The sequence below is a fragment of the Schistocerca serialis genome, chromosome 1 (assembly GCF_023864345.2).
Source record: "Schistocerca serialis cubense isolate TAMUIC-IGC-003099 chromosome 1, iqSchSeri2.2, whole genome shotgun sequence".
Classification (NCBI taxonomy): domain Eukaryota; kingdom Metazoa; phylum Arthropoda; class Insecta; order Orthoptera; family Acrididae; genus Schistocerca; species Schistocerca serialis.
Genome location: NC_064638.1, coordinates 268,388,220 through 268,405,202, shown reverse-complemented (window position 1 = coordinate 268,405,202; position 16,983 = coordinate 268,388,220). Strand labels below are relative to the sequence as shown.

Below are 16,983 nucleotides of genomic sequence, written 5' to 3'. Positions count from 1 at the left end.
AGACACGTTTCCGATGGTCAGCGGGACACAGTTCTAAGCGAGTCTCAACACTGAAGACAATTCTGCTCCAATAAATTAATTTCCATACCGAACGCGTATTGGGAGGCGCCCTGGACAGCAGTCGGACACCAACATGACTGTCGCCTGCCATATGGCCCGACAGCCAGGAATAATGGTCAGGGGTGGCATTCATTTTCATAGCAAGGCCCGTTTCGTTGCCATCATTGGCATCCTTACAGCACTGCGATTCGTCGACGATATTCTAATACACTGCTGGCCACCGTAAATGCAACACCAAGAAAGACAAGAGGTAGCACAACAAAATTTATTTTGTAGATAACATGTTGACCAAGTATCAAATGATTACGTTTACAGACGTCTGTGACATGTGGTTCCTGCCAGAATCAGTAGCCGGAGTAGCCGCCATTGTTGGAGATCACCGCTGCCACACGTCTCGGCATTGAGTCAAAGAGACGTTGGATGTGTTCCTGGGGTACAGCAGCCCAAGCAGCTTCCACACGTTGCCAAAGATCATCTGGTGTGGCAGCTGGGGATGTAATCTGGGTCACTCGTTGAGCAACCATGGACCACATGTTTTCTATCGGCGAAAGATCCGGAGAGCGAGCCGGCCAGGGAAGCAATTCAATCTGGTTATTGACGAAGAACGTTTGGACAATGCGTGCCACGTGTGGTCGCGCATTATCCTGTTGAAATATGGCTGTGGCCGAGCCCTGAAGGTAAGGAAGGACAACTGGCTCCAGCACCTCGGATACGTAGCGCCGGCTATTTAAAGTACCGGCAATGCGTACTAGAGGCGTGCGACAGTAGTATCCAATACCGCCCCATACCATAATACCCGGTGCAAGACCAGTGTGGGGGTGCATAATGCAGCTGTCCAGCATCCTCTCTCCACGGTGTCTCCACACTCGAATCCCACCATCGTGGTGCTGCAGACAGAAGCGTGCCTCGTCAGTAAAGACAACGTCATTCCATTCTGCCGTCCACATCCGTCTGTCATCACACCATTGGCGACGGAGACGTCTGTGGTTCTGCGTCAATGGTAGACGAAGCAATGGACGTCTTGCGGACAGACCACTCTGCTGTAAACGGCGTCGAATGGTACGCGCAGACACTGGATGATGCGTTACAGACGCAATGTGCTGTGCTATGGTTCGGGATGTCACTGAGCGATCCGTCACTGCCATGCGCACAATTTGCCTATCAGCACGTGCAGTGGTGCACCGAGGTGAATGCGATCGACCACGTCGGTCCGTCGTACCCTCCTGCATCCAACGGTCACATATCCGCATTACAGTTGTTTGGTTTCGTCCAACAAGACTAGCGATTTCTCTGTACGATAATCCACAATCTCGGTAAGCCACTATCCTTCCTCTGTCGAACTCGGATACTTGATCAAGCGATGTTCGCTGTTGTCTACGAGGCATAACTGATCGTCTTGTGAAACAACCACAAGGTAAACACACGTGCCGAACGTACACTCGTCGAAATCGCGAAGCCTTAAATGGCGCTATGAGGTGGCGCCACAGGCGCGCGTGATGTGCGTCTGCGCTGAAATTCTAATCAGTTGCATATCTAATCGCTGCAAACACATGGTGTAAATTTCATTTGATTCGGATGCTTCCTTCAGGGTGTTGCATTTACGGTGGCCAGCAGTGTATAATGGGAAGCCATCCTGGGCTTCCATTTCAACAAGATAACGCCCCCCCGCAAACGGTGAAAATTTCTACTGCTTATTTGAGTGCGTTCCAAGCCCCAATTGGCCAGAGCGGTCGCGCGAAACTCTCCCACTTCAGAACGTTCGAAGTTTTATTAGCAGCGCCCTCGATTCACCTCGGGATTTTGAATCTTACGCTCCAATTGGACAGAATTTGGCACGATATCTCGTAAGATTACGACTCTTAATGCCGCCTTCCTAGTGTAGCGGTAGCGCTACCGCATACCATGCAGGGGGCCCGGGTTTGATTCCCGGCAGGGGACAGGGTATTGTGTGTCCTCCTTCATCATTGACTTGTAAGACGCCGATGTGGCGTCACCTAAAATGGACTTTTAATACGGCGGCCGAACTCCCCAGAATAGGGCCTTCCCGGCCAACAGTACCATACGATCATTTCCATTTTAATGCCGCCCGGTGTAGCCGAGCGGTTCTAGGCGCATCAGTCTGGAAGCGCGCGACCGTTACGGTCGCAGGTTCGAATCCTGCCTCGGGCATGTATGTGTGCGATGTCCTTACGTTAGTTAGGTTTAAGTAGTTCAAAGTTCTAGGGGGCTGATGACCTCAGATGTTAAGTCCCATAGTGCTCAGAGCCATTTGAACCATTTTTGAACGACTCTTAATGAGTAGATTGTGGGAGAATTTTAAATTTTTAAATTCGGTTAATAATTATATTGTGAAAATCACTTTATTTTTGCCCCTAGAAGCCGATAGATGGGCAGTTAGCAAATGAAATGTTGCTTCGTTTTGTAAAATACGTAAGGAAAATAGACGTGTACTGTCTAGCTTCAGAAACTTTGGTACTTGCATTTGAGTACTGCCTGTCGTAAACTGAATACAACAGGCGATTTGAAATTATTCCTCTGGGCAGCAAACGCTCACTTTTCCAAAGACATGAGATCTCCTGAGAGCAATGGAAATACTATCGACGACAGTGCTGCCAAAGCAGATTTAGTAAACACAGCCTTCCGAAATTCCTTCACCAAAAAGACGAAATAAATGTTCCAGAATTCGAAACAAGAACAACTACCAACACGAGTAACGTAGAAGTAGGTATCCTCGAAGTGGTGAAGCAACTTAAACCACCTAACAAAAACGAAATTTCCGATTCACATTCTACACCAGTCAGGATCCTTTCAGAGTATGCTGATACAATAACTCCATACTGAACAATCATTTACAACCGTTCGCTCTACGAAATATCCGTACTCAAAGATTGGAAAGTTGCACAGACTACATCAATATTCAAGAAAGGTAGTAAGAGTAATCAACTAAAATACAGGCCCATATCATTAACGTGGATTTGTAGCAAGATTTTGGAACATATATTGTGTTCGAACATGATGAATTACTTCGAAGTAAACGGTCTGTTGACACACACAGTCGACAAGGGTTTCGAAAACATCGTTCGTGTGAAACAGAACTAGCTCTTTACTGAAACCTGATAGTCAAGGGAGGGCAGGATTCGGGTACGATTGTGAACGGGACCGTCATCAGTTACTATTGGTTGCATTTCACAGTTACACACATTTATTTCTAAAACAGTAATTCCAGACTCAACAATAAATAATGAAAAAGCCACACGTTGTTAATGAAGGAATAAACAACTGTATAAATAATAGTGTTGTCAGTGCTTTACATTTTAGCAAATCACCATAAAATACAGATAATGTTTATATAAACAAAATAAAAAATAAAAAAAAACAATAACAAGAAGGCCACCGGAACTATTAACTAGACATACATAACCTTTAATGTAGGCATTACATGGTATGGTAATAAAGAATACAATAATAAAACAAAAGCACCAGTGGAAGACGGTGCTCCAGGAATCGACCTCTGAGAAGTTCCCGCAACAAACACTTTTTCGAGTGATGAGATACGCAGCCAAGAGTTGGATTCACTTCAAAAATGCTCCAAATGGCTCTAAGCACTATGGGACTTAACATCTGAGGTCATCAGTTCTCTAGACTTACAATTACTTAAACCTAACTAACATAAGGACGTCACACACATCCATGTGCAAGACAGGATACGAACCAGCGACCGTAGCAGCAGTGCAGTTCTGGACTGAAGCACCTAGAACCGCTAGGCCAGCATTCACTTCACAGTATGGTAACTCAGACTAGGTCAGGAGATATGACGGCCGGCCTAAGTGGCCGTGCGGTTAAAGGCGCTACAGTCTGGAACCGCGTGACCGCTACGGTCGCAGGTCTGAATCCAGCCTCGGGCATGGATGTGTGTGACGTCCTTAGGTTAGTTAGGTTTAAGTAGTTCGAAGTTCTAGGGGACTGATGACCTCAGAAGTTAAGTCCCATAGTGCTCAGAGCCATTTGAACTAGTCGCAGTCTAACGAATGACTAAATGATAATCTTGGTGAAGCTGCCTGACGTCCAATAAACCACAGGCAAGAATGGAAATACACGCCAAAGCCGGAACTGGCGGACTGCACTACGCCCCCAGAATACTATGCTTAGAGCTCCCAGAACGAGAAAGGAATCACTAGCACCAGTGTAGAAGAATCACAAACGCCTACAATCAAGAAAGCTGTCAAAACTATATGCCTTAGCGGACAGCAGCGGCAAGGCGAGGGAACATATTCTACCGTTACATACACTAGCCACTGGGGTGTTAGCGGCCACCAGGCAGAAAAGATACCGATGGTTGAACGTAACAAATTGTCACAGCTGAACGCAGCAAATAGCAATTAAAAGTCGAGGAAACCTAATCAAATCAGCTATCCCCAAGCACTCCACTTGCTGCTCTTCACCTTGGCAACACTACAAGCAGCAACACAAACCCAAGTCACTGGCGAATGGCGAGATGTCACAATGGTGGAGGTTTCTCTACTTGAATTGAATATCACTCATCTTAAAGTCTACAGGATCTGGTTTACGACGAGGTCGTGCTCCCTCGTGACCACAGCCCTTCCATCCGGCAAGCCACGCATGTCTCCAGCGGTGCCGGCGTGTTCTCACACTGCACAGACCCGGCTTCTCCTGAGTCTCCAACCGAACTGCACACTCACATGACCCGGAAAAACAACGACGTTGGCCCAAAGATAGGGCAACATTACACAAAGATAACCGCCTTTGCTGCCACTAGCGGACAGGCGACGCTTGGGAAACCGAGTGGCGCCAGTCAACACGAGAAGAAGACAAACAACCGCATCCATGCCAACTATACGATACCGTCTGGCCTGTAACAGAGGGCGGAACGTACAAACAGCACCAACGTGAGCCGGTGCAAGGCTCGTTTACTTAAATGAAGTGTTGAGTGCTATTGACAAGGGTGTCAAAGTGATTATATACTTCTAAAAGGCTTTTGACACTACACAACACAAACGGCTTGTAGTGAAATTGCGTGCGTATTGAATATAGTCTGAGTTATGTAACTGTATTCGTAATTTCCTGTCAGAGAGGTCACAGTTCGTAGTAATTGACGGAAAGTCATAGAGTAAAATAGAAGTGATCTCTGGTGTTCCTCAAGGTAGTGTTATAGGCCCTTTGCTGTTGTACTTCTATATAAACGCTTTAGGAGATAGCTGTCTCAGGTTGTTAGCAGATGACGCTGTCGTTTATCGAGTAGTAAAGTTACCAGAAGATCAAAACAAATTGCAAAGCGATTTAGATAAGACCTCTGTATGGCGCGAAAATTGCCAATTGACCCTAAATAACTAAAAGTGTGAGGTTATCCACGTGAATGCTATGAGAAATCCGTTGAACTTCGGTTACACGACAAATCAGTCAAATCTAAAGGTAGTACATGTAACTAAGTACCCAGAAATTACAGTTACGAACAACTTAAATTGGAAGGAACTCACAGAAAATGATGTGGGGAACGCTAACCAAAGACTGAGTTTTATTGGTAGGACAGAAAATGTAGCGGATATACCAAAGAGACTGCCCACACTACGCTTGTCTGTCCTCTTTTAGAATACTGCTGCACTTGTGGGAGCCTTACCAGATAGGATTGACGGAGTATGTGGGCAAAAATCCAAAGAAGGGCAGCACGCTCGCGAAATAGGGGGAAGAGTGTCACTGAAATAATACAGGATTCGGGGTGGACATCGGCAGAACATAGGAGATTTTCGTTACGGGAGAATCTTCTCACAAAATTTCCCTCACCAACTTTCTCCTCCGAATACGAAAATATTTAGTGGACGCCGACCTACATAGGGAGAATGGATCATCATAGTAAAATAAGGGAAATCAGAGCTCGCACGGAAAGATATAGGTGTTCGTTTTTTCCGTGCGCTGAACAAGATTGGAGCATGAGATTAGTGTTTAACGTCCCGTCGACGACGAGGTTATTACAGACGGAGCACAAGCTCGGATAAGGGGTGGATAGGGAAGGAAATCGGGCGTGCCCTTTCGACGGAACCATCCCGGCATTTGCCTGAAACGATTTAGAAATATCACGGAAAACCTAAATCAGGATGGCCGAGCGCGGGTTTGAACCGTCGTCCTTCCGAATGCGGGTCCAGTGTGCTAAACACTGCGCCACCTCACTCGGTAACTAGACTGGAATAATACAGACTTAATGTGAAGATGGTTCGATGAATTCTCTGCCAGGCACTTAAATGTGATTTGTAGAGTATCGATATAGATGTAGATGTAGAGCAGCGGCAGCCGAAATTTGGAATTCCAGCGTGGCTTGCGCGCGTGTTGGGCCCGCGTGTTTACTCGCCCCGACGCGGCTTCCGTCCAGCGGCCGCGTTCCGGCGCGCCGGCACGGAAAAAGACACAGCTGTTTGAGGGAATTACGAACCAAATATTTACGGGTGGCAGTAAAAGCTTTGATTCGGGAACTTCTCGGCCATTCGTCTGCCAACACAGAGCGCAGACTTAACATCCGACTGGAATATCCGCTTTCGCTTGCATCTCCGTTCCGTCTGTCCGTTGTTAAAGCAGCCGTAAGCTCGCTACGAGCAAAATGACGTCGTATTTACAATCTAAAAATTCGCACTAGAAATCCACACACGTCAGTGTCAATGTATCAAACTGTAACACGATAGTCCAAGATAAAACGTTCGGCATGAGACACATTGTGTTATTCAATTAACGGAGCGGAATGCCGCAAGGAACTCGTATTCGGTTACCGTAGAGAACAAATCTTCGGCCAAGATTCAAGGTTTCGGGATTCTGGAGCCTTCCTAAATTACTTCAGACGAATATCAGGTTTTTTTTCCTTAAACAGGCTATGATCGATTTTCTCCCTCATGATTATTTCATCCGAGTTTCAAATGGTTCAAATGGCTCTGCGCACTATGGGACTTAACATCTGAAGTCATCAGTCCTCTAGAACTTAGAAGTACTTAAACCTAGCTAACCTAAGGACATCACACACATCCAAGCCCGAGACAGGATTCGAAACTGCGACCGTAGCGGTCACGCGGTTCTGTAGTGAAGCGCCTAGAACCGCTCGGCCACAGCGGCCGGCTCATCCGAATTTGCGCTCCAGTTCCAACGACTATGATGAAGACCAAACTTCCGGGAAGTAACAACGACCAAATTATTTGCGCTGTTACTAATGTCACAAGAAAGCGTGCTGTTAGTTACACGGAGGCTTTCTTTTGTCCCAAGTTTGCATTTTACAGCTGCGTATAAACAGTGTCACTCAACACCACTGTAAGTTATTCTATACTGTATATTAACCACCACCTGTTTTGCGGTAGACTTCTCATGCGAGTCATGTTGTGAACAACGACTGCAGAAATAGTCAGTCGTAGCATCTGTGCAAGATCGGTGCAAACTTGTGGAATGTTTCTGTTTGATATCGTGGTTAACACTTATTATTTTTCTACAATATCAAGTTAAAGGATACACATATTATAATCTCCCGCTAAGTTTTCCATCAAATCATGTTGAGGGCACAAGCATTCGCTGCCTCTTCGTGAGTTTCACCACGATTTTCCATCTTTGGCTGGACGAAGCCCTCTCTGACTTCTCCATGCATTAAGATTTTCAGCCATACGCACGTGTGTAGCTTATACACGTTCCGTCTGTCCGTCGTTAAAGCAGCCGTAAGCTCCCTACGAGAAGAATGATGTGGTTTTTACGATCTAGAAACCCGCACTAGAAATCCACACACGTCAGCGTCAACGTATGGCTGAAAGCTGAAAAACTGTAACACGATAGCCCAAGATAGAACATTCGGCATGAGCCATATTGTGTTATTCTATTAATGCAGTGGAATGCCTATTCATCCTCAAGTAGGCCGTCGTCTCGTTATCATCGGAATTCAGGGACGAGGAGTATATGAACGTACTTGACATAAATCAATGTTATTTTGCACATTAACATACAATTTTGTTTAAATATTTATGTTTTACTTATGAGTGGCTTTCTTACCAAAGCCGTTTGTCAGAAGTCGTCTCATGTTTCATATTCGAACACATTCGTTACACATGATACTGTAGTCATAGCAATAATGATCGGTCTTATCGTTTGGTATCAAAATTCGCGGAATGATACCAGTCTGCTATCTAGTTCGGCAGAAGTCACAAACGGAAAAGTTCTGCTATGACCCACACTTCGTATCTCCTTGACATGTAAGAGACGTATTCAGATAACCAAAGCAAAAAATGAACATGGAAAGGCATGCAAAAAGAATGGTTTTCCAGTATATGATACTGACACGGTCATTAATGACACCAGTCCAAAGGTAACGGGCTGCCTGGAACCAATTGCAGTGCATCACTAGTATTCATTATCCGGTACCGCTCCAACACTTATCAGAAGAACGTTCCTGAGTCCAAAATAACGGAAAAAGTTAAAGAACAAGCATCACCCGGCACACAACCGTCAACAAGTGCCTAGATGAGTTAAATATAGGGGAAGATTTATAAATTCAGTGCTCCCAACTGACTTATTCATGTTATCACTCGAGCAGCAAGAATGTCCAAATGTCGTTAACAAAGTGGAAGTTTTACTCTCGGATTCTCATCTGGACTGATGGCACTGGAGACGTTATACGAGTTATGAGCAAATAGGACAAACTTCGACACTTTTAAGGGTGAGTGTGACGAAATTCTGATAGTGGAACAACTTCTGAAATGCCCATCCGTGTACTCAGAGGTGCAGTCAGGAAGACCTCATGGAATACTGAGACACAGCTGCAATATGCACTACAAGTGAAGTGTGATATCTTTTTAGTGTTTTATGTATCTTATGTGTACTGCCAGAAGTAAAGTTAGTGCACCTGGAAAGACGAAATCGATTTTGATTCGGAGACGATGACAGTATATGCCACTTAGTGGATACTAGATGTACTGATAATCGCACCAACATCGTGAGCGAACAGAGAGCGTAGTGGTACAGCGGCCAGACCGCCATCTGTATTAATAGTGAGGGCTTGCAGCCAGAAGGCTCAGTGCGGTGAAAACGTGTGAAGTAAGCAGGCAAAAATGCCACGGCGACGCACTCGTGTCCCTAAAGCCAACTGAGCGAGTCTGAAAGGGATCAAATTGTGGTCTTCCTAGTGGCGTACGTCCTTTCGGAGAACTGCCACACAAGATGGCCGTGCTGCGTCAGTTGTGCAACGATGCTGATATCAGTGGCCACGTGAACATTCCCACATCCATAGTCAAGGTTCTGGACATCCATGCCGGCCGGAGTGGCAGTGCGGTTCTAGGCGCTACAGTGTGGAACCGAGCGACCGCTACGGTCGCAGGTTCGAATCCTGCCTCGGGCATGGATGTGTGTGATGTCCTTAGCTTAGTTAGGTTTAGGTAGTTCTAAGGCGACTGATACCCTCAGAAGTTAAATCGCATAGTGCTCAGAGCCATTTGAACCAGTTTTGGACATCCATGCATCACGGACGCTCAACAAGATCGTCGTATTGTAAGGACAGCAGTGGCAGATCGTACAGGTACCACATCACAGATAATAAGCCCAGACGTGTCAACACGAACGGTTGCGAACCCGTTGATAGCAGGCAGTGCACGGCTCAACTGGTGTCGTCAGAGGATCACTTGGAGGATTAAATGGCACGCCCTGGTCTTCAGCAACGAAAGCAGATTCTCTCTGCACGCAAGATATGGCCTCTGCGCATACGACGTAGACCTAGTGAGCGCTCTCTTGAGGAGCGCATTCGTGCAAGACACACTAACCCCGCCCCTGGCCTTATGGTCTGGGGTGCGATCAGCTGCAACTCTCGTTCACCTTTGGTGTTCTGGATGGGACGATAACCAGTGCCACGTACGTGCATAATGGTGTTGGACCCGTTCTTTCGCCGTTTTTGCAACAGGAAGGTGATGTGTTGTTTCAGCAGGAGATTGTTCGTTCGCACACTGCCTATGAAACTCAGCGTGCGCTGCAGGACGTGCTGCAACTTTCCTGGCCAGCACGATGTCCAAAATGGTCTCCATTCGAGCACGCGTGGGAAATGATGCGACGAGAAGTGACTCCTGCGACTCGTCAACTAACAACCCTACAGAACTACGTGAACAGGTCCAGCAGTCGTGGCATAACGTATCCGAGGACAGGATTTTCCCATTTATACGGTTGACTGGATCCCAGAGTCAGCACCTGAATTCGCATGGGTGTGTCAGCATAGGTATATAGCTGGTACCTCAGAATCGCTTGTGCTATTGATCTGTAAATGCAATCATTTCATGTACTCCATATGCACTGGTGCAGCAATAAATCTTGAGTGAACTGGAAACCACCGAAAGGATGTACCATTTTTTTGCGGTACAAAATTTTACATCCGATTATTTTTCCTACATCACGCGTAATTTTTACATACACATACAAACATTTCCTTTACATAACACGTAAGTAAATTATAGTGAATTTCCAAATACTGTGAGTTTCCTGGTTCATACAGACCAATCGGAACCGACCGACCGTCGTGTCGTCGTCCTGCAATGGCGTCATTCGGTTGCGGCGAGGATGAACATGGGATCAGCACACCGCTCTCCCGGCCGTTATTGGCTTTCTGGACCTTAGAGCCGCTACTTCTCATTCGAGTAGCTCGTCAGTAAGCATCACGAAGCTGACTGCACCCCGTTCAATTCATCCATGATAAAATCCCTGGCAGCACCGAGAATCGAACCAGAGTCTCCCACATAGCTGCCGGACACGTTGACCACTGAGAAACGGAGGCTGATTTAGCCCTGTATGACAAGCACGCTACCCTCAAGTTCTCATCTGGAATGGTAGCAGTTTCATGTTTTGTAGTACACGTTTCTTTGGTTCTGTTGATGTGTTTTAGGAGGCAGTTCGTACACAACCAGGAGAAAACGCTCCTATTGGAACGGAAAAAAGGCCAATATGCTCCTGTGTATTGAAAGGCTCTGACCAGAAATTGGTTTACCAGCTCACGAGTTCTGCCTTTCTCAGCACTTCTAAATATTTTCCCAAAAAGTTAGGCATGTGAACAGTTTCGCGCTCTTACTACTACGTAACGAGCCTCTCGCTTCCACAAGCTCCCCTAACTCTAACTCGATTATATCTACTACTCCACAGTTTAAGTCACTCATGTCAACCTACTCCCAGTTGCTCATTTTCAGTCACTCATTCAGCCCAACTCATTATTATCTATTGTGTCTTTCTAACAGGCACTGTCTCCCGAGTCATAGCCACAGTCTCCTTCCTTCTGACCTACTACTATTACAATTGGCTCCTCTCGCTATCTCTATCTTGCTCTTGCTCTCTCTCTCTCTCTCTCTCTCTCTCTCTCTCTCTCTCTCTCTCTCTCTCTCTCTATGCTACTTTCTCATTCATTCCTTCCTACTGCTGCTGTCTTTTCTCACTGTCACTAAATCTCTCTTCATCGTTGTCATTGTCAAAGACTCGTTCTCACATTGTCACTAACTCTCAATCACTTCCACATTCTAATTCTGTTTATTCCTATTATACTGGCACTGACCCCTCCATTCTTTTTCTGGCACCGTTGTGTCACTGTCACCTTTGTACAACTGCCACTGCGTCCTTCTTCTCTCACACTGCAATTTTCTCGTTTGTTCTTTCTATACCCCAACCAATGTCTACTATCTTCCAGTATTTATTACTTTTCCGTCACTTTGCAACTGCCACTGACTTCTTCTCTCCTAGCGGTAAAGAGGGCGAGTATATTCGCATGCCAAAATTTTTAAAGATGCTGAGGAAGGTAAAATAAGGCAGCTGATACACACTTTTCAGTCACTGTCTTTCAATAAACAGGAGAATATTCGCCTCGTTAGTGCTCCAGTCGGAGCATTTATAAAGATGATTTCTTCCTTTTCCCTCCTAGAACAGGGTATGTCAGTCATATGAAGAGAACTTTATGGGTCAGTGAAATTTAGTTTAGTTGTAAGAAATTGAAATAACGTAAAACCACATAACTTTGCAATATTCCGGATTTTATGTGCAGAAATTATTTTACATGTACATCAGTACTACAAAAGTTCGTGTCTCCTGGAGCCCCCCCCCCCCCCCCCCCCGATGATAACGGAGACGCTTTACAGCATATTTCTCCGTGCTGAGTCCGCCTCTCCCCGGATTTCACATGCGTAAGTTACGTGCACAAGTAGAGTAACTTTTAACCTCTATACCTCGGAAACAGGTAAAGATATCAAGAAAATTTTCAAGACTGTTTGAGATCGGTGCCTTAGGAAAGTAGTTGTTGTGGTCTTCAGTCCAGAGACTGGTTTGATGCAGCTCTCCATGCTACCCTATCCTCTAGGAGCTTCTTCATCTCGAAATACCTACTGCAACCTACATCCTTCTATATGTGCTTAGTATTTTCATTCCTTGGTTTCCCTCTAAGATTTTTACCCTCCGCGCTGCCCAACAGTACTAAATTGGTGATATCTTGATGCCTCGGAACTTGTCCTACCTACCGATCCCTTCTTCTAGTCAAGTTGAGCCACAAATTCCTTTTCTCCCCAACTTCTTTCAGTACCTCCCCATTAGTTTCGTGATCTATCCATCTAATCTTCAGCATTCTTCTGTAGCACCACATGTCAAAAGCCTCTATTCTCTTCAGATTTAAATTATTTATCGTCCATGTTTCACCTCCATACATGCCACACACCATACAAATTTCTCTAAGTCTACACACGCTAGACACGTAGGTTTGCCTCTCCTTAATCTATCTTCTAAGGTAAGTCGTAGGGTCAATATTGCCTCACGTTTTCCAAAATTTCTACGGAACCCAAACTGATCTCCACCAAGGTCGGCTTCTTCCAGTTTTTCCATTCGTCTGTAAAGAATTCGTGTTAGTATTTTGCAGCCGTTACTTATTAAATTGATAGTTCGGTAATTTTCACACCCGTCAACAACTGCTTTCTTTGGGATTGCAATTATTATTCTTGAAGTCTGAGGGTATTTCGCCTGTCTGATACATTTTGCTCACCAGACAGTAGAATTTTGTCAGGGCTGGCTCTCCCAAGGCTATCAGTAGTTCTAATGGAATGTTGTCTACTCCCGGGGTCTTGTTTCGACTCAGGTCTTTCAGTGCTCGGTGAAACTCTTCACGCAGTATCATATCTTCCATTTCATCTTCATCTACATCCTGTTCCATTTCCATAATATTGTCCTCTCGTACATTGCCTTTGTATAGACCCTCTATGTACTCCTTCCACCATTCTGCTTTAGCTTCTTGGCTTAGAACTGATTTTCCATCTGAGCGCTTGATATTCACACAAGTGGTTCTCTTTTCTCCAACAGTCTCTTTAATTTTCCTGTAGGCAGTATCTATCTTATCCCTAGATGATATATCCCTCTACATCCTTACGTTTGTACTCTAGCCATCCCTGCTTAGCCATTTTGCACTTCCTGTGTATCTCATTTTTGAGACGTTTGTATTTTTTGACTGCTTCATTTACTGCCTTTTTATGTTTTCTCCTTTCATCAATTAAATATCTCTTCTTTTACGCAACGTTTTCTACTGGTTCTCGTCTTTTTACCTATCTGATTCACTGCTGCCTTCACTATTTAATCCCTCAAAACTACCCGTTCTTCTTCTATTGTATTTCTTAACCCGTCCTTGTCAGTCGTTCCCTAATGCTCTCTCTGAAACTCTCTACAGTCTCTGGTTCTTTCAGTTTATCCAGATCCCTTAGGAATATACACAAGAAATTCTGCCATTTCCTCAGTAAACGTCCATAAAGTACGAGGGCTATTCGCAAAGTAAGGTCCGATCGGTTGCGAAATGGAAAAAACTGTGAAAATCGATAAGTTAACTACATCTTCCATACTTCTCTACACAGTCCACCGCCCCGACTTAGACATTCCTCGTAGCATTGCGCCAACTTCCCACACCCACGTCATAGAAGGCATCAGCCTGTGCTTTCTGCCAGTTCTTTACGCTTGTCTACAGCTCGTAGTTGATGGCAAAATGTTATCTTCATAGCCAGCGGTTCATGCGAGCGAAGGTGGAACCCAGGATGAGCCAATTATGTGCTGTGTTGTGAGCGATTAGACACTTCCCATCGACAACGCTGCAGGACCATGTTCATTGCCCCTGCAGAGTGCCACTGAGATTTTTTGTGAACAACAAAACGCATGATTTACGTCGCATGCACTACATCAGGCGAAATCTCTCACCAGACACCCATACTTGGCGGGAGACATTATTTTTTAAACATCTTGACGTGTGCACTGTGCGCTAAGAATTGAAAGGAGCAACGTGCTTCTATCGACAGGCATCCTGGAGACACTACTCCACACATCTTTGCAAAATTTCATCGGATTTTTAAGCAGTTTCCGTTACGTGACCGAGCGGAGATTTCTATCCGAATAGCACTAGTACGAGAGTGTAGTACCCCATAAGCCCCTAGAGGCGTAACCTAGACCACATCCAGCGCAAAATGAACCAACCGATTTGCTCTATTTGCATAAGGTGAAAGAAGTTTGTAATATTCAAATTTCGACTCTTTGCTGTAGGATAGACTACGACCATCATTCTGTTTGATTTATGATGATGATGATGATGATGATGATGATGTTTGATTTGTGGGGCTCTCAACTGCGCAGTTATGAGCGCCCGTAAAAATTCCCAAACTCTGCTCAGCCCAGTCTCACCACTTTCATGAATGATGATGAAATGATGAGGACAACACAAACACCGAGTCATCACGAGGCAGGTGAAAATCCCTGACACCGCCGGGAATCGAACCGGGGACCCCGTGCTCGGGAAGCGAGAACGTGACCGCGAGACCACGAGCTGCTGACTGTTTGATTTACAAATGGTTCCAAGACTAAGGATTATCCAAAACACTTGACCTTACTTTTCTATCAGGTAAAGAGCGTGAGTTATGATCCTCGGAAAAATCCCATTTTTATGGTCGGCACTTACGAGTTTATTAGGTAGCACATACTGTCGTATGCGATTAATACAGGATAAACGTTGGAATAGTCACGATTTGAGGAGACAAACTTACAGCAGAACGCACTGTATGGCAACTGCAAAGTAACCAGTGGCCTGACTTTAAGTCGGACCGAGGCATCACACGCGTCTTCCGGAAGAAGAAGAGAAGGAAGTTTACAGTGTGAAAGAAAGCCGGGTCGATTCTGAGTACCCCAGCACGGAGGGCCCGTCGAGGTGGTGTGCCTGCTGGGAACGGAGTGCGGCCGGCAGGTGCGTGACGCGCCACGCAGCACGCAGGTAATTGCGTCCGCCGCTCCCGCCGCCGCCGCCGCCGCCGCCGCCGCCGCCGTCGCACTCGCGCTCCCATCGGCTGCGTCTACAGAGAAATGCTCTCAGGAGCGGAGCGTGCGCTCGCCCGGGATCCGATTACCGGCGCGGGCATGCGGCCTGGCGTGCCGAGCCACGCGGGCGCCGGTGCAGACGGCCGCTCCCAGGGCGCCGACATGAATAGCCTTCCATCCCCGCCCACATCCACCTCCTCTAGACAACCGAGCCTCCCAACTGTGTGACGTCACGCGCGAGCTACGAGTGTCTCCGTGCTGGCAGCAATGACTTTCAGAACGTCACTTCAACAGAAATTTCCGCTGTAATACCATAGTAATAGAACCCAGAGCTTTTAGGTTCGCCGATGACATTGTAATTCTGTCAGGGACAGCAAAGGACTTGGCAGAGCAGTTTAACGGAATGGACAGTGTCTTGAAAGGAGGATATAAGATCGAGGGATCACCAATTTAGTATTGGAGAGCAGCGTGGAGGGTAAAAATCGTAGAGGGAGACCAAGAGATGAATACACTAAGCAGATTCAGAAGGATGCAGGCTGCATTAGGTACTGGGAGATGAAGAAGCTTGCACAGGATAGGCTAGCATGGAGAGCTGCATCAAACCAGTCTCAGGACTGAAGACCACAACAACAACAACACGTTGTCCTCGATGGTGAGTGTTCATCGGAGATGAGGGTATCATCTGGAGTGCCGCGAGGAAGTGTGGTAGGTCCGCTGTTGTTTTCTGTCTACCGGGTGATCAAAAAGTCAGCATAAATTTGAAAACTTAATAAACCACGGAATAATGTAGATAGAGAGATAAGAATTGACACACATGCTTGGAATGACACGTGGTTTTATTAGAACCACCATATATTGCTAGACGTGTGAAAGATCTCTTGCGCGCGTCGTTTGGTGATGATCGTGTGCTCAGCCGCCACTTTCGTCGTGCTTGGCCTCCGAGGTCCCCAGACCTCAGTCCGTGCAATTATTGGCTTTGGGGTTACCTGAAGTCGCAAGGGTATCGTGACCGACCGGCATCTCTAGGGATGCTGAAAGACAACATCCGACGCCAATGCCTCACCATAACTCCGGACATGCTTTACAGTGCTGTTCACAACATTATTCCTCGACTACAGCTATTGTTGAGGAATGATGGTGGACATATTGAGCATTTCCTGTAAAAATCTTTGCTTTGTCTTACTTTCTTATGCTAATTATTGCTATGCTGATCAGATGAAGCGCCATCTGTCGGACATTTTTTGAACTTTTGTATTTTTTTGCTTCTAATAAAACCCCATGTCATTCCAAGCATGTGTGTCAATTTGTACCTCTCTATCTACATTATTCCGTGATTTATACAGTTTCCAAATTTATACTGACTTTGTGATAGCCCGGTAGATAAATGATCTTTAGGATAGGGTGGATAGCAATGTGCGGCTGTTTGCTGATGATACACGATGACTTGGACAGGATTTGTCATTGGTGCAAGGAATGGCAGCTAACTCTAAATATAGATAAACGTAAATTGATGCAGATGAATAGGAAAAAGAATCCTGTAATGTTTGAATACTCCTTTAGTAGTGTAGCGCTTGACACAGTCACGTCGATTAAATATTTGGGCGTAGCATT

At 45.8% G+C, this 16,983-nt stretch overlaps 1 protein-coding gene across 1 annotated transcript in view; it reads right to left on the bottom strand.

Moving 5' to 3' along the window:
- Positions 1-16,983, bottom strand: part of LOC126465136 (WAS/WASL-interacting protein family member 1-like) — a 161,170-nt gene that overhangs the window by 42,403 nt on the left and 101,784 nt on the right. The window contains exon 2 of the mRNA XM_050096287.1: positions 15,243-15,407. Within this exon, the coding sequence (XP_049952244.1) occupies positions 15,243-15,407 (165 nt within the window). The remainder of the gene's footprint in view (positions 1-15,242; positions 15,408-16,983) is intronic.